The following is a 25,055-nucleotide window of genomic DNA, read 5'->3' as shown; positions in this document are numbered from 1 at the left end:
TTGTATTAATAAAAAAAACAATAATTTATTTGTAACATCTTAAATTTGAGTATAAAGTAGAATTTTACAAAAGACATTATTTTAGGACTTGTTTTGAAGATTTGGTATTCCTCTTCATAAAGTATATTCTTATGTAGGTTATTAATAAATAATGTGCCAATGTTATGAAATGTAGTTCGAATGCTACGATTTCCAACCCTACGGGGTGCGAGCTGGTGTAGTGGTTAGAGCACGGGGCTTCGGTCCCTAGGGTCCCGCTTTCAAAACTCACCAATTCACCAATGGGTTTTATCCAAGTGAAAATGGCGCAACCCCTAGGTCCAGCCTAATGCGAAAAACAATCCCGGGCTCGTGCCTAGCGTCTACGATTTGATGTGAATTTTGATCTTAATACTGTTAATTTGTTTTTTGTACAAGCAAAACAGCTTTATAAATATAGCCTTGTGCGAGTTAATTCAAAGAACATATATAGTTTGTAGAGCGTTAATAATACACACACAAGACATTTTTCACAAAGTGCACGGACCAATTGAATTTTATTCACTACATGATCAATATGTTTATTTAAAATGAAATTACCATCCTAAATTATTCCAAGGCTTCTTTATTATTCATGTGTTGGGATTTACTTCGAATTAGAGTAATCTAGATGAATATATGTTTGTAATTTTCTCTTACTTCTGGTCGCACTTATCCTGCTTGGTATCTGGCTTGGTATTGAATGGTTACGTATTTAGTGTATTCAAATTAATTTTCACACATTTGTACAGTATTAAATTAATTTACTATAATTAATTAATTAATTGAGAGATTTTTTTCCAAAGACACCTCTGTAACTATGTTATTAATATCGGCATACAAGCAAACAAAACTTGCATTTATAGCTCTTGAGAACCCCCTTAAAAAGCAATTAAAAACGGAGGGCCCAAGATAGATCCCTGAGGAATACCGTAGTTGTAGTTTTTGACATCTGAATAAAAGGTTTGAGGATAGGTTAAGTATCTGAATAAAAGGTTTGAGGATAGGTTAAGTGTGACTATGTGAGTAGTAATCAAGTATGTTAAATTTGGACAAATTGTTGTCGGCTAATACAAGAAGTGAGCCACTTATACTTTTTGATTGTATTTAACCTAGAAAGAATATAAAGGAGCTCATCATGAGTCACGTTGTCTAATGGATGAAAAGTAAATGATGTTCGCAAGCAGTTTTGTATTTTTGTTATTTGAATTAATAACTGATTCAATAGGATTTATACCCGCCGTAATCATAGATTAACCAGCACAAAAATCATGACATTGAAAATCAAACATTGGATTGAATTCTAAATCGCGTAAATGCTGATTAATTCAAGTTTTTCCAAAATCTTTTAGGACACAGGTAAAAATTACTGGTCTATAACTTGTCGGTTATCATGCACCTCTCTTTTAATTTACTGAAATAACTGTATTATCATCTTTTGGAAAACTTAATATACATTTCATCCACATATATAGCAAAATTCCCGTAATTTTAATTGAAATCGCAACGGTGGTTGGTAACGCTAACCCACATATGATTTTGCTATATATACTCATATATATTTTCAATTTAAATAATCTGTTACTAATATGAATGTTGCACGATTTTTTCTACTGGGCACACTTTCAATCTTCCTTATAACCCATATTTCCCCCGAAACCACCTCCTCGGATCTATGGTTCTCCAAGTCACACATCGGGGTTCCTAAAGGATACATCATGGGCCATACAACTTTTTCTCCCTACACCCGTGTAGACATTCTGTACTCTAACCCCGCCGTCTGCACGGTTTATCGTCCATGTCCCGGCGTCGTTGGTTATTATCATAGAAGATGCTTGGAGTAATGTCCAGCGATTTTATTATCAGCCGAGCACTAGCGCTCCTAGCGGCGCGCTCGCGAAGTCCCCCTACCTGGCCGGTCTACCTTAGTATAGCCGCGACCGCCGGCCTTCGCCAAGGAGTGAGACTGTGCTCCGTCGTCATGCTTTTCATTTCATTTATTTATTTTCTGTGAGTTGTGTGCGAGTTTAAAAGACTAGTGGTATTTAATATGTACGGCGAAAATGATGCGAATCGCCGATTTTATTGAATCTCGATTCGAACACGTTGTGATACACTGTGATATACATAGATGATTGGAAAATGGTAAAGTTAAAAACAGTGCGATAAGGACTACGCTGGACTATTTTATTTTATCGAGATCTCATAACGATATTTGAGGGATAAGTGCGAAACTGAACTTAGTGATAACGAAACTGATAAGGATGGAGACTGAAGCTGAGGATCAGGGAGATCATATGCAGAACCATTATAACTCTTACACGTGAGTTATAGATAAATACAAATCTATACGATATAATACAATATGTTTATCCATAACTTGTATTCATGTATTAAGTGTGCATGCTCCAACATATTGCAGTGTATTTTTAGGCGAGTCTCTTAATAATTACGGTAAATCAACAACTCAAAGTTTACAATATGGATTCTAAAAACCTATTTATGCAGTGTTTCACTTTTGCAGTACGTTTAATTCCAAACTAAATCAAAAATATGTAACGTGTAAGGAGAACACGACGCACATACACTTGATCATATAATAATTGACCGACCTAGTCGGAGAATGCGAATGTTATTTTCACGAACGTACAGATTTGGATTCAAATAAGTTCAATTTAGAAAACATGTCCGGTTTTAAAAATAATTTTGATTGGAAAGAACCGAAAGTTATAGTACGCAAAAAACTACAAGTTAACTTTTATCCACACTGATTTCATTAATAAATAAACAAATATATTATCTCACATGAAAATGTCATATTATTCCCATAATTTAATAAAACACTCGTACCCTACAATTATTAATAAATCCTTTATCATACTTACGTGGCATAACCCAGTCTTATGCGCCTACGATTTTATAAGAAATCTTTTCATTATTGGTTGTATTCAGATTCACTTTTGTTAGTTACGGATGTCATATATACACTTTTATTCAATAAATAGTTTGATCTAAATAGTTTGTGATCGTGGGGATTCCGTTTACCAACACATATTTACCATACTTGTTTGACATTTTAGATAAATACATTTTAAACAATATTCCTCACATGGGAAAAGTTTATATATTCAAGATTATGGGTATATATTTTTTAATGCATTAATGATAGGTTATTTACTAACAAGTACTTATATTGGCATTTAAATTGTTTAATTTGGATCCAAGATTAATATAAACTAATCGCCCTTGAATTAATGTTGATATACGTAAAAAATATCCCTAAAACCCCTATTAACAACCACTAAATTAATGATTATTTTGTCTTCTCCAATTTAAACTGTTTAACAAAATTATCTAATATTTTACTTACCGTCATGTTTTTGGATATTTGTGTTTTACAACTTAATTTAATTCATAGGTTTCATTTTTTTCTAGAGGAAAGTGTAAATTCTAAATATTAATCTGTATGACCGACTAATTTGAACAAAGTTTTTCGCGTTATAGGCTACCTAAATCTATACTACAGTATAGTAGCCCTGTGGATAAGCGTAGCGCTGACCGGCGCGGCGCGGTGGCGGGCCGTTAAAACGCCGTAACTTTGTTGTAAAATTTGTTTTACAGCTATAAATCTAATAACACTCGACATAAGGTATTGCAATTTTGTTTTATAAGACCTATTACGAAATGTTGCTTAGGAATTTTATATGTTTAAACTTGGATTGTTCTAAAATCCGTTTAAGAAATGTAGGTTTTAGGTATTTAATCAATCGTATTTCAATTCTTTTTCATAGGCTAGTTTTCTATTTAAATATTCGAAATAAAATATAGAGTTTTACACAAGGGAAATGCCATAGATAAATGTTCTAATTATGAATGGAATAACAGACTTACTGTATTGTCCGTTTCTATCTCACAACAAATGTAGGTTTTAAAAGATTGCAATAGTTTTGTGTGTTTAAGATATTAAAGACAAGCACAATAAACTACAATTAGTTCAGTATTATTCTTTCCTGCCTATTTAAAGCTTTACATGTCAGAATTCGCTTATAGCATTGAACATATGTTTTAGCAGTTCCATTTAACCAATCTATAATATTAAAACGAAACAATATTTTAACTTATACTAAAATCGACTTATTTATGCAATCACATTGAACAACCTTTGTAGAGGCTTATACTTAACTACAACACAGTTTTTGGTGGGTTAATATTCAAATAAGTTTTCAAATTTGACCGTTAGCTATTTCCATGAACCTAAAGTAACAACTAAGTCTTTTCTTAATTTCATTAGTAGCTAACCCTATCAATAAAATTCAATGAACAACTATTTCTTATTCCTAACTGTATACCTAATTTTCAGGTTTTAAGTTCATTATCAATAATTATAATTAATAAAATAGTGCGTCGTCTTACTATTAGTGCATGTGGTTTTCTGAAGTGTTACGTATGTTTTTTGGTTTACCACTTTTAATTTTGGATGCATTTTTTATTAATAGATTTTTACTAGTGTTTAAATTTATTAGAGTCATACTTCGGCTAAAACGGCTGTTTTAGCAAATACTTATAATGTAAATCCGTTAGAACTATAACTTGAGCAATAATCGCCCTATTTTGGTGAAATTTGGTACAAACGTGTTGACTTACTGTTAATCGAACGAGTTCGTGGACCAGCAAGATCGGACTGTAAAAACGGGGTTTTATAGGTTAAAAATTTGTTTTCCCCATTTTTAACCCTCAAAACATAAAACTTTGCAATTTTGTTCCCAACCATGATTAGAGCTTAAATCAAACATTTTGGCGTAAGCGTGGTTGTACGCCTGGTTATGGAGAAAATTCCAAATAACTGTAAATTGAAAATAATGTTTATGTTATTTTTATGAAGGTTAGGTAAATTATTGTAGTTCGCTTTTAAATAGATATATTTTTATCAAATCTTGTTAATTTATTTATTTTAAACTTAGCTATCAACGTTTCAATATATTACACTCTTAATCACTTTCCCTGTAGCAGTCACCATAAGAACGCATTTCACAATGTTATTTAAATATATCTGACATGCTTAGGAAAATATGTAAGTAAAATCCATGAGATAAAAAAACTGGGTATCTGCAGAAGGTATCTGTGGAGTAGTATCTGGGGAGTAGTAGCATAGATTAAAAAGGTTTAATGTATGGTAGTAGGTAGCTGTACATTTCCCCTTCGTAAACTGATGGAAACTTAGAAACATAAAATTATCGTTATTTTACTGCTAAATGAATATTTATGTAAAATATTTAGTTAATTTGACCATGTAAATATATTTTGGTAATTTGAAAATTTGTGTTAATGGATCGGTGAAGTAAAGCATCTAACATGTAAAATCTATATATTTAATACACAGTTGTAACACTGTTTTCTCAGTAATTACTGGACCGATCCACAAGTTCTATGTGTCAAATTAAAGGGGATAATGCATAGATTTGCCGAACTTCATTAGAATTCACGTTTTTTCTAAGGGTTAAGACCTACAGCCCTTCAAAGGTTGAGTCAATACAATTCTTATTGAAGAGTATAATACACAGTTTATAAATTATTCGTCAGCTGTTTAATGTTTGCCAGACATTTGTTATTATTTTTATAACCTCATATTCAGTATGTAATAATTATAATCTAGGAATTCCTGTAAAAAAAATACGATTTGGAACAAAGAAAATTGTATTTGTCAACTTTTTATACCACAATGTATTATTTATAAATGTATTTGAACATTATTTGTAGCCTATGTTTTGGTGCAAATTTTGTATTTTCGAATTAAGTGTTAGTTTTCTGAAGGAAAGTGGTAATTGAGTTTAAATTTGAGCATGGAATGTGAAAGAATACACATACGACGGAAACTTCCGCTTGCAAGTTGTAGCCAAAAGAAAATTGCTAATGAGTGGGAAAAATACAAACATTTTACTATAGGGATGAATCTTATTCAAGGTCAGTGTTTGATGTTCTTCTTGAGATGGCGAGTACTATGGATATGCGGAACTACAATTTATCAGTGAACTATACCCTATAACTATTTTTTCAAGTATACAAGGAAGTTGCTTGAGAAACTGTGCCTTACGATTTTGGTTCTGGCGAAGAAGTGTGTGACTTGATGTTTAATCTCAATGTTGACTCATTACATCGTTATAAAACTTTATCATAACTCCCAGGGTGTGAAAAAAGTACAAAAAAGAAAAGGTGAACAGTCATTAACTGTGCGTAAAGAGACAACCATTACGAACAAAACAGGTAGAAAGCCATCGAATAAAAAAAGTAAAAAGCAGTGATGGTGTTAAATGGGCTCTGGAAGTTCTTACAAAAAACCATTAACTTTTTGAATTGGGGTTGTTAAATTGGATTTTTCACTACTGAAAATCTATGAATTTATGGGCAGAACAGACTAACAGGGACACAAATATATTCTCCTTATATTGTCACAAGGGGAAGGTAAAATTAGCTCCTTATCAACATTCTGAGTTCAACAAAAATCTTATCAACGGGGCTACATCAAATATGAGTAAAGTATCAAAAGAAACAAAAAAAAACTTTCAAAAAACTATTTGATTAATAAAAGATCATATGCCTACAACTCTGCATTTGCAATGGTAAGTTTATAAGTCTCACTTAGATGAATCAATATCATTCTGGAAGTCTATATGATTTTGAGATCTGGGACTCCTTTTACCACCACGGATTTGACCGTTAATACACTTTAAAATTGAACCAAAGTATGTTATGAACCAACTTTATGTATACGACGTAAACACAGCTGTTGCTCACAGAATGGGTCTAAGATCCGGGAAATGCGACCGACTGCTGATGCGTGATTTAAGAGATTATTTTTATTCCACACAACGAATGTATCGAACAAAAAAAAAACAACGAATGTGGGAATATACATGAACAAATTATCTCCATAGCATAAGTAGCTTATTAGGTTATCAGCATTGCGCAGTTCATACTCTATTTATTTTTCAAACGAAACTGGAATTAATATAAAACACTTATTTGGTTAAACTAATATATCGGTTAGATTAACATAAATAGTTTATACAGGCCAACTATCAGGTCTATGCCATGTAAAAAATCAAGCAGTTGCTAAATAAAACACAAAGATAAACGGTATTTGTTAATTATTATGTCTTTTATTGCTGACAATATTCCCGTGGCGGAGCACGGGCGGTTAACTAGTAATAATGAATGACCAAATAGTTCATTATAGACACAATATATATAACATCCATAACAGCTTTAAGGTAACTTTCAAAGCGAAAATATAGGCAAATGCAAAATTCATTGTCGTTTACAATACGTGTAATGTAACGAAAAGTACAGTCGTCACCAAAAGGGACTTGTCGCTCGTTGCGCATTGTTGAATTTTACTCTTTCGTTGCTTTCATTTCGTATAACAGTGCTTGCAAAATTGTTATTCTTAAATATTTTATTAATTTGACAAGCCAAATAAGTAATCTAAACAAACTCCTCAGGTATTGTGATATTATACGTACACATACTATTTTGCTCTTGTGGTAGGTTTCTAAGATATGATTATTATAATTAATTATTATTTTGCTATGACAAAGGTGCGTTATCAGAAGGATAGGTTTATAGGAACTCAAAACTCACAATGAGATTGCATACTGTACTTCAGGACATCACCTTGGGGAGTGATATAATTTGTTTGTATTAAATTATTATTTCCATTGTAATTTAAATATAAAGTTTCGGTTTAACTTATTATTTGCTTGCATTTTACTACCGTAAGTTATATTTTTGAATAAGTACTCTTTTTTATTTTTATATAATCAATACTATTACAATTAAACTGTAATAACTCATTTTGAAGGTATTATTGGTATTGTATTCCCAATGCTGTAGCTGATAATAGTTTATTTGTACATAACCATTGGTTGTGTGAATCTCTAAAATAGAGTAAAATAAAGTTTACTGTATTATGTAGCTTGTCGAGTCGTTACTGTATATAAATTCTAAAGGGAACATCAAATAGCCGATTAATTTTTAAACTGTGCCTTAAATTATAGAAAAAGTGCCGTACGTTATATTCTAAGATAATGCATATTCTACCACGTAGGATTTAAAAATATATATACTTGTTGCGCATGGTTCCCAAAACACGTTATCAATCTTACCCAAATACCCAGATTTCTTGTATCTTTCCTTGTCCACATATTTAATGCTTTACTCATCGAAGCTCGGAGTAAAACAATCGAGATTTTAATAGAGCAGCCTTGTTAAGAGGCTAATAAGCATGAATTAATAGTTTTGATTAATTACGAACAAACGCGTTACAATGTAACGTCGCAATTTCCATACGTTGGCTGGGCTCGGCCCATTACAAAGTAAGCTCTGTTATTATTCATAACGCTAAAACCTATTGAAACGTTCGCGCCATATTATAAGGTCCATTATGTTTTCGCCACGGGCAATGAACGTACAAACAATTAACAAAGGGTTAAACAACAACACTACCAGATTATTATGTGTTAATGTTGGCGTTATGCTTTATATGAACCAACATATTCTGCTTCTTTGTTTTAGCTAGTTTAAATCACTGGTTTACAGTTATACTCAATTTTTAATGGTCATTTATCGAAACTATGTATTAAACTACTACCATAGATTAAAAGTCAAGAAGTAGTCTCATGAAATTGTAAAATCTGCGTTTAGTGAAACTCGTGCGCGCTTATGTTGGCTAAATGTTTCTTTTTTGTTTTAGGATATATTTTATACACAATGTGTACTTTACTCTTTGGTTCCCCTGCGAGAAGATGATTAATTAATAGTTTACAAACAGATTTGTATAATTTGTTAAATTAGTTTTAAAGTTGGTTTATGTCAAGAAACAAGTACGCAATAGAATATCTTCTACGTAAACCGGAAATAACTAGGTAAAAGTCAAAATCGTTATTCTGATAAGCAAATCACAGTGTTGTTCTAATAAATGCAAGCAAGAAGTGCAACACAAAATTATGTCTGAAATGAGTAACCATTAAAACCTAGAGATTTGCCATTCTCTATCTCAACTGCAGACAATTGTTGGGGTTTAAGTCGGTATTTTTTGTACAGTGTATTTCAATTCTTACAATTTATTTCTTGAGTTTTTGCCGACTTAAGGCCTATTTCAACCAAAATATGAAAGGTTCTATCCAAAAATATATTGACTGCCTTATATAAAACGTATAGCCCCTGTATAACGAAGGAGTAAATCATATGTTGTAGAACTGACCATTTAATAAGAGTGAAAAATGTAATCACCATCAACGCCTTATCCGATTAACACATAAAAACATGCTTCAGATTCTAATATAGGATGAATGTTCTCGCACTACTGACAGTCAATAATTATGCACACTTACATATTTGTCATCGCTTACATCAGTTGAAGACAGGGTTATGATATGCGACTGTAAAACATGTATTCTAACGTTGAAAATAAATTGTACAACAAAATAGGTACTCTAATAAAAGTTAAAAAATTCACTTAATAAAGCAACCAATAGACGAATTCGACCCATCTCACAACTGTATGTTTATAAAATAAATTTAGTGTAGATTTAAATTGTCATCATAGCTTAAATTAACTACTTAACTAATTAAAGTTAACTACTTTTTACATTTTTTAAGATTGTATCTAATCTTGGATTAATACTAGTCCGACAATAGCAGTTTTTGTATATTTTTTAATTTTTAACGTTGTCTTTTTAACTACTATATTTTAACTATCTTAATATATGTAATTTTATTGTAGTATAGCCACCTTTGATTCACATTGTAGTCTTTCGAAAAATGTCAGAGTCTGAAAATTATTTTCACATAAAAGGGTAAAATTAGTTTTAAAAAATAAAACCATTTCAAATATATACAGATTTTCATCAAAAAGTAGCTTGTCACATTCTTATCAATTTGTTGTTTAAATTAGGTACACTCTATTTACAGAGTAAATAATAACGGTTTCTTTAATCTTATCTAGAGAAGTGAAAATTACAAATTACAAAAGAATTAAACATTACCTCACCTCTATTTACATTACACTGATGAACCAAATAAGTAGTATTCTTCCTTACTCTTCTTATTCTACCTTAGGATGTGGATACTACATATTTGTAGTACTAAAGTACAAATTGGTGTGTTGATTAAGTAAATAGAAGTTACGATGTTAGTAATAATTTTTCAAAAGTTATAATACAGTTTGTGTATTTACTGGAGTAAGGTAGCCTACGATTAAATCATTAATGAAAGTTCTAAAACCAGAATCTACAGTCATGAAATTTCATTTAGCATTATAAGAGCTGTGAGAACGTTTGCTATTGAAGAAATTACGTATCTTAAGAATGAGTCCCTTCTTAACCGCAAATCCCCTAAAGATTTAAAGAGAAGTGTTGTCAGACCATTACCAAAAATGCCGCATCAACCAATGTAAAAACATGAGACAAATATTAATTTTTTCAGCATATCTAAAATTGTATTTAGGATAGTGATGAACCAGAAATCGTAGTATATAAATGTTAATAATAACTTGCTGTCTAAATTATGCTATACATAATTAATTAATAATAGGGCATATACATCGGGTATAGCTCTACCTCTTTGGGCTACTAATACTTTTGCATCAATGGATCATAAGATTTAGATTGTGAAAATGCATTATTTTGGATTGTACGATAGAATCAAATCACATGGGTTCTATCCTACCTACCTTATTGACCTCCTTCAGGGTCGTAGAATAGAGAGTGAGACACCCAAAGATTTGCGGGGTTCCTCAAGGCAGTTGCATTGGGCAACTTCCACACTACTAATTTTCCATTTTTTGTTATTTTTGTTTTTTTTTATTGACGTTATGCATGGTATAAATAATACTTTGTGGAAAATAAAGTCTAATCACTTGATTAGACTTTATTTTCCACAAAGATCTACTTAGTGGTACATGTATGCAGTAGCATGTGTATTTCAAGAAGTGGCACATCCTCCACCATGTACATCTCAACAAGTGGCATATTCTCCACCATGTACATCTCAACAAGTGGCATATTTTCCACCATGTACATCTCAACAAGTGGTAGATCCTCCACCATTTACATAACAAGTGGTAGATTCTCCATCATGTACATCTCAACAAGTGGCATATCCTCCACCATGTACATCTCAACCAGTGGTAGATCCTCCACCATGTACATCTCAACAAGTGGTAGATCTTCCGCCATGTACATCTAAACAAGTGGCATATCCCCCACCATGTACATCTCAACAAGTGGTCGATCACCACCATCTACATGTCAACAAGTGGTAGATCCTCCACCATGTACATCTAAACAAGTGGCATATCCCCCACCATGTACATCTCAACAAGTGGTCGATCACCACCATCTACATGTCAACAAGTGGTAGATCCTCCGCCATGTACATCTAAACAAGTGGCATATCCCCCACCATGTACATCTCAACAAGTGGTCGATCACCACCATCTACATGTCAACAAGTGGTAGATCCTCCACCATGTACATCTCAACAAGTGGTAGATCTTCCACCATGTACACTTCAACAAGTGGTAGATCCTCCACCATCTACATCTCAACAAGTGGTAGATCCTCCACCATGTACATCTCAACAAGTGGCATATCCTCTACCATGTACATCTCAACAAGTGGTAGATCCTCCACCATCTACATCTCAACAAGGGGCATATCCTCCACCATGTACATCTCAACAAGTGGTAGATCCTCCACCATGTACATCTCAACAAGTGGCATATCCTCCACCATGTACATCTCAACAAGTGGTATATCCTCCACCATGTACATCTCAACAAGTGGCATATCCTCCACCATGTACATCTCAACAAGTGGCATATCCTCCACCATGTACATCTCAACAAGTGGTAGATCCACCACCATGTACATCTCAACAAGTGGTAGATCCCTCACCATGTACATCTCAACAAGTGGTAGATCCTCCACCATGTACATCCAAACAAGTGGTAGATCCCTCACCATGTACATCTCAACAAGTGGTAGATCCTCCACCATGTACATCTCAACAAGTGGTAGATCGACCATGTAAATCTCAACAAGTGGAAGATCCTCCACCATGTACATCTGAATAAATGGTAGATCCTCCACCATGTACATCTCAACAAGTGGTGGTTCCCCCAACATGTCCAGTGGTGGCCAGTGTCGGGCGACTGTCGGATATTCTCACAGTCTCGCATGGTCAACAGCGTGGAACTGGCGGGGTGGCTCCCTAGTCCCCGGCTGACTGGCACATCGCATGTCCAGCTCTGACTTGCAGCTTACTAATTGCTCCAAACTAGATTTGTACTGCCTTCCGTAGTCTGGGCTTACATGCTTCAGGCAATAACAGCTGTACTTCTGCTCGGTGACGAGAAACGTCGTAGATAATTCGTCTTTTTCGTTCGTGGAAGTTAATTCAAATGTGGTTTACTTCAAATTTTTAGGCCTTCGTTTATATTTGTAAGGCCTGATATGCAGTCTTTAGAAGGTACGAAGCTGGACCCAGCAGCTCCTTGCACTAGACACAGTAAAACAGTACATAGATAATCTGTTTCCTTTTATACTCACCATGCATAAGTGTATAATTATGTTGGTATTCAATTAAACCTAGAATACGTGCACGTTACAAGTACCTCATTTGTATTAGTTAAGATATAAACGTAAATAGGCTTATATTTATCCAAATATGAGAGAAGGATGAGTGTATAATAGAGTGAGATGGCGTGTGTAGCTTTGTTACTGCCTCTGACCTGCTGATTCTTCAGCCAAGATCATTTAATCCCAATGAATATTGCTACCTATATATATGCAACCTGGGTCCAGTTTCGAACCATAAAATGTTTCGGCGAGTAATCACGCTTGAACTGGCGACCTATTGATTAGGATTCGAGTTCGAAAATCTCTTACCTACCCAGCTATACATCCACAATTTACTTTGCTGCCTTGGTTAAGAGATAAAGTGATCTTCTCATATCTATCCTACTGTTTTACACAGTCCTTTGGTTCCGTGTTTAGTAATGGATAGTTCTGTATTACTACAGCATGTCTTTCTTTTATAGCTTTTACCGTTTAGCTTTAAAAGATGTTGGCCTGAACTAAAAGATCTAAATCTTTTTTATGTTTTCAAGATCCACTGTTATTTACGTTTAAGTTAGAGAAACGCGTAATTGTATGTATACTGAACAGTACTTCTGAAAATACACCCATACGACACTTTCATACATACTCTCAAGCACTATGGGAGCATCTTTTATTTGGAAATATGTTTGTCTGAAATACAAGGAACAAAATTTTAAGAGGGTATCAAGATTCAAGAAGTTTGGAATGTCTTTGTAATAATTCCGGACATTTCAGATTATCTTAAACTATTAAATTAATAACAAAAATGTTGCTGTATTTACATTAGGAACTGTTTTTCCAAGTTCAAATATATTCATCACAACAGCATGACTTCAGGAAACTTACAATACCTACTGGTCATGTCCATCGGGAAATTATAAATGCAGTTTACTTTTAGAAACAGTAAAAGTGTTTGTCTTTATAATCGATTCTTAAGGTAATTTGATACAGCACCCTTTTTTAAACTAAATATTTAGCAAGAAAATTTGCGTCTTTTTATATTTTCGTATTTTTTATCATTCGAGGTGTGTGAATTGATGTTTTCGCTGTGTCGGCCAAGTATAAACAATGGAACAAAGAGATGCACTAGCTAACCAGCAAAGTTGGACATAACCCTTCATACCAAAGCGTGCATTTCAAAAGTAAAATAAAACTACTAGGAAAGGTTCTACTTTTCCTATTTATCCTTTAACAATTACTTCAAGACTCTGTCTTTACTTTGGAAGGTATGTATCGGTGTGCAAAATCGACACTGTTTGTATGGTAATATGGTATTTTTGACTGTGAATCGTTGTTGATCAAATGATTACCAAATAGACACTAAACCTTAAACTCACCTTGGCGCAGTTTCATATTCAAACACAGATCTGATCTGCCATTGTTTCCACCTTCTGAAGTATTCCACTGAGGCACAAACAATCTTTTAAAAAATCCCACAATCGGGAAACACCGATGTCAGGGTCGCTGGGATGTCACGTAGCGAAAACACCACGTGGTTTGATATGTGACTTATTCACTTATTTACTTAATATAACCTCTGGACACTCGATCACAGGCATTGCGCGATGCCTGACTCACTGATAACAGGGACTACTGATAACAAACATCTTGTCTTGCTATCAGAGAAATACGTGAGACGGCCGAACTACTGCGTGGATTTCAATCGTTTTCACTTAAAACGTACCGATGAAAATTTATTTAGAAATCAGTTCTTCCCAAACCTTGTTGTTTTATCAGGTCATTGCAATATGGTTAGTCATCGTAAATGCATTGAGTTTGTTATTGCCTAGTCGTCTTCAGAAATACAAATACTGTCCTACAATGGATCAGCTGATTCTTAGTTGCATTGTAGTAGTTATTTTTATTGATTCGCAAGTTTTAAATACACCTGTAAGGTAACCTTTAATGTTTAGTTTGTTATTTGGCGAGGATTTCCTTTTTTAAATGCATCACTACTTCTTTATATGCTTGCCGGCCACCATTTTAACATCACAACTATAATAAAGTGACTTTAAATGTTTTATGTGGACTACGAACTTGCAGTATGTTTCCAAATATATTTTTTGGTTCCAAACATTTTATAGTTTTAAATTAATTTCATAAAGTCTTTTTAAATAATCTTATAAAATTATTATTGAATGTCTTATTTGAATGGTATGGTTAAATTTAAAATTAATTGCTTGTTGTATTGGCTGTAAGTTATAAAAATAACTGTATCAAACCATTTTACATATATGAAGACGGCCGCAATATTTTTGAAGCCGCATTTGTTTGAAAGCCTATACGACAGAAATCGGTGCTCTCTGTTGGCTAAATTCAACTTTGTCCAGTTTGATTCTAAAACTAGTGACAAACTGGTTTAGTATATTGTTATGTTATACTAATATTATTATTTAATATTTGGCAAATGTCTTACTGTTAGAAATTATTATAAAACAGTTATACCATGAATATATAAACCCTATATGAATGGTTTGTCTATTTTTATCCCTAACCAAAGATCAAAACAAAAGATTAATTTACTTTTAGTGCCCCACGATAAAATAGAAATACTCTTAATCTGTAACTGTTATGGCTATATTAAGACATAAGTGTAAACTTAGTGCTCTGCGACCTCCTTATAGCAAATTACATCAATCTACTGTGTCATACTGAATAAATTTCTTACAAATTAAAAAATCCGCGACACAACAATAAGCCAGTGGGGGAGGTACTGTCGTATGTCGCACGGAGGTCACACGTCACTGGAATCAGCTGATAGTTGTATTGTTACTGTTATTGGCGGGAACAAAGACTGTATTGATGCAATGTGCTACCGACTTGCCAGCTGGTCGACACGCCCAGCGCGCCAAATAAATTGCCGCGGATACCGCGAAGTGGTAATTAATTAAAATACTTATGATTGTACAATCTTGAGACGAAATAGTTCACAATTGTAATGGCTTCTTGCTATGAATAGTTCAAATTCAAGAATATTACAGCAACATTATCTCCCAAAATTTCAGTGACGTTCAATAGTAGAATGACGTTCTAAAGCAGGTTTTGTTCTCTTTTTTTTGTGGAACAGAATTATAAATTTGTAAATTTGCTACTGTAATGCAAAAATAGTATATGTGTAGTTTTTTTTTTTCATGGCTCAAAAGTTCGTGTAGAAGTAAAACATAATAAGTCTAGAAAAAATTGAAGGTAACCTTTTGTATTACCTAGGTATTTGTAAAACCTGCAAAAAAATACAACGTTCCGTTATAAACAATTCATACATGCGGTATACAGGCGTCATTTTTTACTTTTGTACACAGCTTTGTGTGGGTAATCTTCTATTTTGAGATGCCAAAATGGCACATAATCAATTAGTAGGAAACTGCATGATTTGTGTAGGCCTACGTAATAAGCTGAATATGGACAGAGTGTATAGTGAAGTAAAGTGGCCTATATAGCTTTGTTACTGACTAAAATCAGCTGTTTCTTTAGCCAGGACCAGTTAATAGAATCCATATAATTAAGGACAGCTGGTCCAGTTTCAAGGATTCAAAAACATCTAAAAACTATATGGGGCTTCGTTACTTAAAACTGTTTATACTCCAATTAAATTTGACTGTTCTACATCTGTATTATTCTTAAATTTGCAAACTTCAACTCATTTGTGTACGTAACTAATCCATCTTTGCTACCAAACACAGGGTGTAAGACACGAAGCGTGGGTGGGGGTGGTGACGAAACATTGACTCTAGGGCATGTGTACTGAGCGGTGGTCGCAACAATGTTGCTCAAGCCAACAGCTGATCACTTCATATAGCACTGTACCACATTAGCTGGGCCTTTGTAGGACAATGTAACATGACATGTAGCTGCGCTGTGACATTAGTGAGGTCTGTCGCAACTATACCATGTATGTGTGGTCCTTCTGGGCTGGATATTCAGTTATAATACTTATGTGAACTTTGTGTACAGAATTTAGTTTCTAATTAGATTAATATTGGCAACGAGAGCGAAGATAGGGTGAATATGGAGATAATAGTAGTATTACGAGAAAGAATAAGAATATAATCAAGAATATTATGAATATAGATAGGAATAGGAACAAGGTTGTGGATAGGTGCAGGGTTAGAATGTGATAGAGAATTACGGTGGATTTTTAAATCAAAATGCAAGTATTCTTTTAATGTTTTCAGATTTAGTCATAATCTTTTTTTCAAAATCAAATCAAATAACACCCTGATAATAATCTTAACCCTAAGTGAATTTAAATCTAATTTAAAGTCTTAGATATAAATAACAATGTAAAATAAATTTACAGCCAAACACAACAAATTGTTGTACTTCCTTTAGTATTTTATCGTAACTAAAGAATGTAGGGCCTCCTAACGCATAACCTGAGCGGCAAGTACCTTATGTTTAGCATTCTACTTCATAAATTAGTGCAATCATACATAATTTTATTTAAATTTACTATTATTTTGTTTTCATAGAAACAAATTTGAATACAAATAACATACAGATAGTTAAGTACAGTAGTATATACTTACGCTATAAGAATCAATTCATAAACACTTATCAATTTCCATGAAACACTAATTTTTTTTATCTTTTAATAAACAAGGAGCTGAATATTCAGTTCCTTTGAAAATCTAATTAAAGTTTTGCAATATATAACATGTTTAGGTGGTTTACAAAAAAATAAAAACTTTTGAAATATAAAATGTTAATTATAAAAACCATTTCAAGCCTTCTCAGGATATGCCTCTTTTAGTATTTTTACATGGCTTAAACTTGATTTAAGTTTAACACTGACATTTTCTAAACGAAGATTTTGTTAAATACTATATTCAAAACTAACATTTCTACGTTATGACACTTAGTTTACGATTACACATACCTATAATTTTTATAGATGGTAAATATATTTATAGTTTATAAAATTTTCGCTGGTATAGACCACCCACTCGCGAGTAGTTGCCCTCAGTCCAGTGGACATTCAGCATTGTTGGCTACATTGTTCAAACGGATAACGTCGACGTTTTCGTGGGAATTTTTTAACGTTATGTATCTTTTCTGTGCGAAGCTATATTTAAACCTAGTCATCAAACAGAAATGCTCGTCTTCCTCTAATTAAACTTTAAACTTGCATATCGTTTATAGGAATGCATTTTACTGCTGAGTTACTAAATGCAGACATGTACAGAGCAACGATTTATAAGTCAATAATTGTAGAGATGACGTAAAAATGATAAATTTAAATTCCTAAACTGAAAAGTAAATATAAAAATTAATTTTCTATCATTGTAAAGATTTAGCTCTAAAATAGTAGACTTTTACATTTGTACTTAGTTGCATTTGGATGGATAAGATCGGTTTCAAGCCACTTTTTCAAGCCACCGGGTGTGGATGTTTATTTACAATTTATTTTGTTAACCTTTACCATATATATTCTGATCTGAACAGTATTCTAAGGACAGTCAAGGATTGATAAGGCTTGAGGCGTATGGACAAGCCGAAGCCAGTGGTGGCTGCAGAATGTATAGCCTATAGTGCAGTCGGCCGGTTTCGTACCAGCAATGCCTACTTTAACAACCGTGTTCGTTATGTAGGCTTCGTCAATCGTCATTTATACTAGGTTTAAAAGTCTTTCCTTTGAATGTCCATTTACTCATCGTAATAACGTTGATTCTGTGTGTTGAACGTCAAAATACAATAAGAGCAGAAACACTAAACAGAAAAACTCAGAATGTACTGCTACTCGGATCATTCAAAGACTATCCACTTCCCTTCACAGATTAATCATCCTTTTAGATCAGCCGAGAGCTCAGCACCTACTGAAACTTCACAATCACTGCAGATTACGGTACTTAACTACTTTTTTTAATCAACACTACCCAAACCAACAACTACTTCACCAACAACAGTGATCCCTCATTATTCAGACCATCTATTCACAAATTATAACCCTTCAACCCTAACCACACAGGTTTTTTTTTGTTTTTTAGGGAGGTGTTAAATGCATTAGGCACACCCTCAGTATCTGCAACAGGTTGCTAAACGTATACAACCTCGTCACCTGTCAAATCTCCCACCCTAACCAGGGCAGAAGAGGATCAATGACCCAAATTTACTAAAGCATCGTAAATCCTAGTAAATCACCAGTGAGCTAATCACACGCTGAAAATCATCAAACATGTCACGTCACACATACTGAAGTCCAAACAGAAATCTGCAGGAATCAATCCAACAGTTCCAGAGCGCCAGTCTCAGTTCTCCCTGACATGTAACGGCTCAAACCTGGACTAATTTCGGGCACATTGTCCGTAAGCGAGTTGCATCCATTGTCTTGACAACAATAGCATAGTTGACTCCATGAATGGGCCGCACGAGGCCTTTCATTCATTCATTTGTATCATCTCCCTCCCATCATAGTACTCTCGCCATCTGTGAACATGTAAACATTCGATCACGCTGCTGTGGTTGTAACAATGAGCTGTTGGATAATCGGGAGACTAACCTCTACCATTGACTTAGACTTAGAAGTAGACGTCCAAACTATATGTGTATATGAGCTGCATGGGCCAGCTTCGATAGATTTACCTAAAGATATTGACGAGTGTTTAAGAGCCCCTCGAAGAGTGCTTTAGGGATGGAGTTTAATGTTCTCTTTCGATTGTTCGTACTGTAACAGTTTACGAGGTACAAAAGGGTGTTATATACTTCATTTGTCGACTTTTTAGTTTAATTGAGTGAAATTATGTTACGGTTACTCGGTTTAAAAAAACAGGTTAAGGGTAAGAAAATAAAATGTATTTAATATCAGTTTTTCTTTTTTCTAAGGAGTTAATTAGTGGCAAACACTCATAGAAATGGAATGTATATATCGTGGTACTGCTTTTTTGTCAAAGCTTCTACAAGATTGTGTAGATTTGAATTATATTTCTTAAGTAAGCATAGAAAATACTGTATTCTGTCGTGTCTATTGAATATTCAAACTGATAAGCTTAACTAGATCTAAAGATAAAATGGTTAAACCGTAGTATAAATTGTTTACTTGATCTATTATATTATTAAAATGATACAATCAAATTTTACGTAAACTGTTGAGGCCGTTTACTAAATAGAAATATGGGCATATGGCACATGCATATTATATTTGCTGAAAATTATTGGTATGGACAAATTTATTTTAATAATAAGGTCTCTCGACCGATTTCCAAAGAGCTACGCCTGACAATTTAATTTATTTAATGAAACAGCTGGTCAATGCAATTGACTGGTTGTTTATTTACTCTTAAGAAGGTTATGTTTGGTTTAAAGTAATGTTTATAAGTTTTGAAGAGTTTTGCTTGTCAGTTTTATTTTTCATTTATATATTAACCTACATCATTGACTACATGTAAAGAGGCTTGACTATTGAAGGATTATGGTAAAACATCTCATTGATGAAGCATTAATATAAAATAAGATGTTATTGCTACTCTAAGGTATGTAATCATATTCTTTTGGCTATATTGACATCAAAAGTAGGGTTTTGAAAGTGAGTATATTTACACATCTAAATCATTTCATCTTTTCAAATTAGATCATAGATTTACTGTATTTTAAACACACATCAGCACCACTTACACTGTAATGGCTGCCTAGGAAGTTTAAACCTCTTACCTAAGTATAAAAAGGATTTTACTTCACTTGGTGGTAAAACTGAGTTTTTATTCTAAAATGAATAATAGATGTGTAACTATTTTATATAGCAGATCTAACGAACGACATTATTCTTTACCACGTTTTCTTCCCGCGACGAAGCACGCATGCTTTAATAGTGTAGTAAAGGATGGATAGCATCTCGTTCTTTATCAAGATGTATGGAGTAAAACTTGGTTCTTTTAACTTTTAACTTCTTCTTTGTAACTTTTCTCATGTTGGTTCTTTATATTTTGTCGTTCACCCAATTAACATTTGGATGTATGTTAGTCCATTTCACAATATTAATTCTGTAAACTCGTCTGGATATGTGCTCACTTCTAGGGTGGTAATACAAATCTTTTAATTCAAGGGAATGCTGAAAGGGGATAACTTTAAGTATAATGTTATTTATAAGGTATTGTTTGTTTATTATTGGGCTTTATCAGATCTGAAAGTTGTCTTATCTTAATACTCGAACACCAAACAACACAGTTTTGCATTCAGGCAATTTCGCATGTATGTTCTTGATATGGAACTTGAGTGATTTCAATGTAACACTTGTAGAACCACTTATGTAAAACAAAGATAATTAAGTAAACATCAATTCAACAATAACATTTAAATCAGATTATATTTATTTTCCTTGACAAAAGTATTGTCAAGATTCACATTGGACTACCTCGTAATGTAAATTATGTTTGCAATTTAAAATGTAAACTTGTACAAGCTTTTATATAGGAGGAAGACAAAATCTGCAGAATTGTTCTGGGACAGACTCGATTTTAGCCTCATAATTTTGAAATTAGAATGAAACGTCAGACGACTTCTCCAATGTCGAGTTCTTATTTTTTTACCATTAGGAAAAGTGTAATGTCTCGTCACTAGGATATTAAGTTCTATAACACAATCTCATGTTTAATACCTAAAAAACTTGATAGAATATAATCAAGGGACAAAATGGCACCATTCTTTTAAGCAATCTTCGTGGCTCAAACATTTTATATAGGTACTGTAATATTTTTTAATCTTTATTCAAAAGTTGATTCCTACTGTTTTTGCCAACTACTTAGACAAGTGTCGTCGATTAAACTGAAAAGTAACAAAAAACGTGGAAAGTATGAAACAAATTGGCATAACGGTGGTTTGAACAACATCGCTGCATCAGATATCACTCCGCCGACGCAACAATAAAATCTACTTCAATTACAGAAATATCTTAAAAGTTTATAGGTTAGTTTGTGATATGCGTTTTACTGTGAGGTTTATTATCACTTTATGCACTTGGTCGGTTACACCTTTGCTGCCGAGTTGTTGATAAGACACACTCAGTTTGATTGAAGTCATTATACGACCAACGTTATCTAACTGAGCAAATTAGGTTTCTGATTTGTAACTAGCTACTAAAGTGACTATTTGCTTTTAAATAGTTGTGAAAAAGTTGAAGCATGAAAGTAAATGTTTTCCGCAAATTTATAATTTCTATAGAAATGTATTTTAATCCATTGACTTGACGATACTGAAGTAGACACTTTAATCGTATAGACTAGCTGTAGTAATCTATTCTTAAATAAATAGTTACAATATATAGTTGTTAAAAGTCTACTAGAAAAGTTTTAGTCTCTCCCTTAGTTTTTGATACTTTGATAGATAAAGTGGTGCCTATGTGTATGAAGTTGATACTTTTAGTTTGCCTTGGTTAAGTTGAAGAAAAGAAAAAATCTGTATTATACTGCAGGCTCACTTCAACATTGTTCATTTTTTTAAACTAACTTCAACGTGAAAATCGTGCTATAGATATTGGTTCATCTACTTACATCAATATTTTATGTTTACAGCTCTTATTGCGTACCGGTAATGACGATAAAAAGACTTTAGTATATCTATTTATAGAAATTGTTTAAAATTCTACAAGGGAGTATATTCAAATCCATGGTTCGATTGCTATTTTCAACATTTCTCAATGTTAAGGCAGGATGTAATATCTAAGAAATTGACTTCCTTCGTTGCATAAACTGTTGTTACTTAACCAAACGAATAAATACCAATATTCTCCTGATAGTCACTCCAACTTTTAAAATGGCAGATATTTCCTGATTGTCCAATACTTTTTCCAACTTAGGTCAAGTTAAGTTGTACCTGTACAATCTTTTTAATCCATAACTTGTACAACACTAAACAAATAATACAAATTATGAGAACGTTAAAATCTCGTCTTCCACTCTCTCTCTGCATGCACACTTCACCTTGGCGTGCCCCGAAGTCCGCAGTTTCCCCAGTGATGGACGTAGTACAACCTGAACGGTGTGAACGCCCAGATGAGCCATTGTACTGTGGAAATCGGGCTACTCGACCTGGGAACATCTTAATTACTGGAACAAAAACTTCTCACTTACCGCCTAACGGGGACCGAGCGCGTGAAAGAGAGAAGATTAGAAATTGCGTATGTAAATACTCTGCAGTAGGTCAGATGGAATTTGCATGGAAAGTTTGAATTATGTTTACGGTTCAATTTTGCGTGATGAGAATTTCGCAATTATGAATACGGTTTTGTAGTTGTAACGGCGGAGATAATATTTTGGAGTTAAATTGATGTTTTAATTCTTTAGTATTGTTAGTTCGGTTTAAGCAATGGATATTAGATTTTAGGGTGAACGATCATCTATATGAACCAGCTGTGGTAAATTTTCTTTTAGTACAATCATTAAATATTGGCTTTGACAAAGCTTTGACTTGAGCCCCCTACAGATTGCGTTAATCTAATTTACTAATTTCTGTTGATTACAAGATTATGTTTACCTATTCAAACTGATGGAACGCCTTATTATGAGCGATAGCAACTGTTATGACCCATCAACTTTGTCAGCAACAAAAAAGTTTGAAAATACAGTTTTATACACTAGCTCATTCTGTGACTGGCTCAACTACATTATTTTTAGTAGAAAATTGGCGACAGCTGGTCTATATAGATGGGATGTCTACTTCTATATTCAATAGTCAATGCTATTGGATACTGAAGTAGACTGTTCCCATGTATATGGACCAGCTGTAGCATTTTTTTAAATTAGTAAATGGTAGTTTACAATATGAATCAAATAATCAATTATTTATTTGATTAAAAATTGGCTACAGTTGGATTGTATGAATAAGATAGCTCGTTTAGTGGCCAAAAGCCATTAAATGGTTCTATGCAAATATATTGTTGAGGTAGTTGTGTTGTTTAACAGTTGTATAAGGTAACATTAACTTTGGTGTTGACTTAAAAACTATTTACCAATCGATTTTAAAGTATTTCTTTATCTCTGGTATTCTAACTAAACTGTATCCTAATAACAGAGAACCATAAAGTCGGTATCGTCGCAGTCAAACATTGCGAACATGTAAACCAAACACAGGCTTCAAATTGTATAATAAAACGAAAAGCATACTTATTATTTCTTATACTTATCATACTATTAAATTCAAATACATTGTTGGTCTACAAATAAGCTGCATAACATTTTAATGTAGACGGTTTGAAATATACTGTAGCGGTTTCCCTGTAGAAAATACATTACAGAGCGTCAGCGTCCAAATCAGCGTTCCGAATTTGCAAAACAAACATAGACGCAATAATGCATTACTGCATAACACTTAAACAGCCTAATATTTACAATAAATGAAATCGCAACGTGTGTACACTTTGGGTATACAAGAATGTTCCAGGGTATCTAGGAAGGATGCCGTGAACTTGCAGCCGTTTGTATAACATGCAGTAAACGTAAACCTCGGTAGTTACTATGATATGTGGTCTCTGTTAACATACAATGAGCTATAGCCTCAACATTACCATTGCTAATCTACGCTCGGCCAAGTTGGACATTTTCTGGATATTTGTTGGCTTAACACTAGGATACGCGTTGTAGTGTTTACAAATTTAGTGGAAAATAATACCGGCATACGAATGAATTGATTAGTACCAAAACATTGTTGTTTTTGAGCATTCAAAGGGGAATATACACGGTTTAAACTGCAAAATCGGGGAATTTACAATTTTTTTACCGTAATAAAACCCTCCGCCGATATCAGTTATGTTGGGTTTTATAAGGGTCTATTTTAAATATTTTACATAATTAAACGTTTTGCTTTCAAAGGAGGTTTGATTTTAACCGCGATCAGTATAACCCCGAAGCCCCGCCACCGATGGAAAACTAAAATCCAAAACTATTACCTCTTCCTAACCCCGTGAACTAACCGGTAGCAACCGTATTGCTTCTCTTCAGGTACTCATTTGCAGTCATAGCTTATACTCATTTAATAGCTTATATTATCACATCTATTATTATTGTATCACTTCAAATTGAGCTTTTCACTACTCCCCTTCCAACCCATCACTTGATTACTTTTAACAAAATTGTATTCCCGGAAATGTTTCCCACAACTTATACCTAGAGGCTCAGTCTTATTGTTCTGTGGCCTATTCAAAGAATGCTCGGGGATAACCAAAGGCGAGTGGTCAATAGGATAACTGTCTCACGCTGATTAAATCAAGATTATTTTGCTTTGGATAAAAGTAATTACTATCACAAACTTTCCACATACTACTGTGTATCTTGGTACCCAAGGTGGTACTTTGCCTCGTCACCCTATTGTCTCCAGACTTGCCGGTCTGCAGCCTCTTCTCTTATTTCTATTCATCTTAGGTATTTTGTGATATAGTATTGTCATTGCAGCTTT

General features: G+C 33.5%; 1 protein-coding gene across 2 annotated transcripts in view; it reads left to right on the top strand.

Annotated features, from left to right (window-relative positions):
• The first annotated feature begins 1,967 nt into the window (after positions 1–1,967).
• The window catches only part of LOC129004821 (transcription factor Sox-17-alpha-like), a 114,993-nt gene continuing 91,905 nt past the window's right edge, over positions 1,968–25,055 (top strand). For both annotated transcript variants that reach the window (XM_054433466.1, XM_054433464.1), the window contains exon 1: positions 1,968–2,341. In XM_054433466.1, coding sequence (XP_054289441.1) covers positions 2,283–2,341 — 59 coding nt within the window. In that variant the 5' untranslated portion in view covers positions 1,968–2,282. The remainder of the gene's footprint in view (positions 2,342–25,055) is intronic.

This window comes from Macrosteles quadrilineatus, unplaced genomic scaffold, assembly GCF_028750875.1.
Source record: "Macrosteles quadrilineatus isolate MER2022 unplaced genomic scaffold, UCM_ALF_1.0 Scaffold_11__1_contigs__length_5352618, whole genome shotgun sequence".
In the NCBI taxonomy this organism is placed as follows: Eukaryota; Metazoa; Arthropoda; class Insecta; order Hemiptera; family Cicadellidae; genus Macrosteles; species Macrosteles quadrilineatus.
The sequence above is the reverse complement of the archived record's forward strand: the minus strand, read 5'-3'. Positions and strand labels throughout refer to the sequence as shown.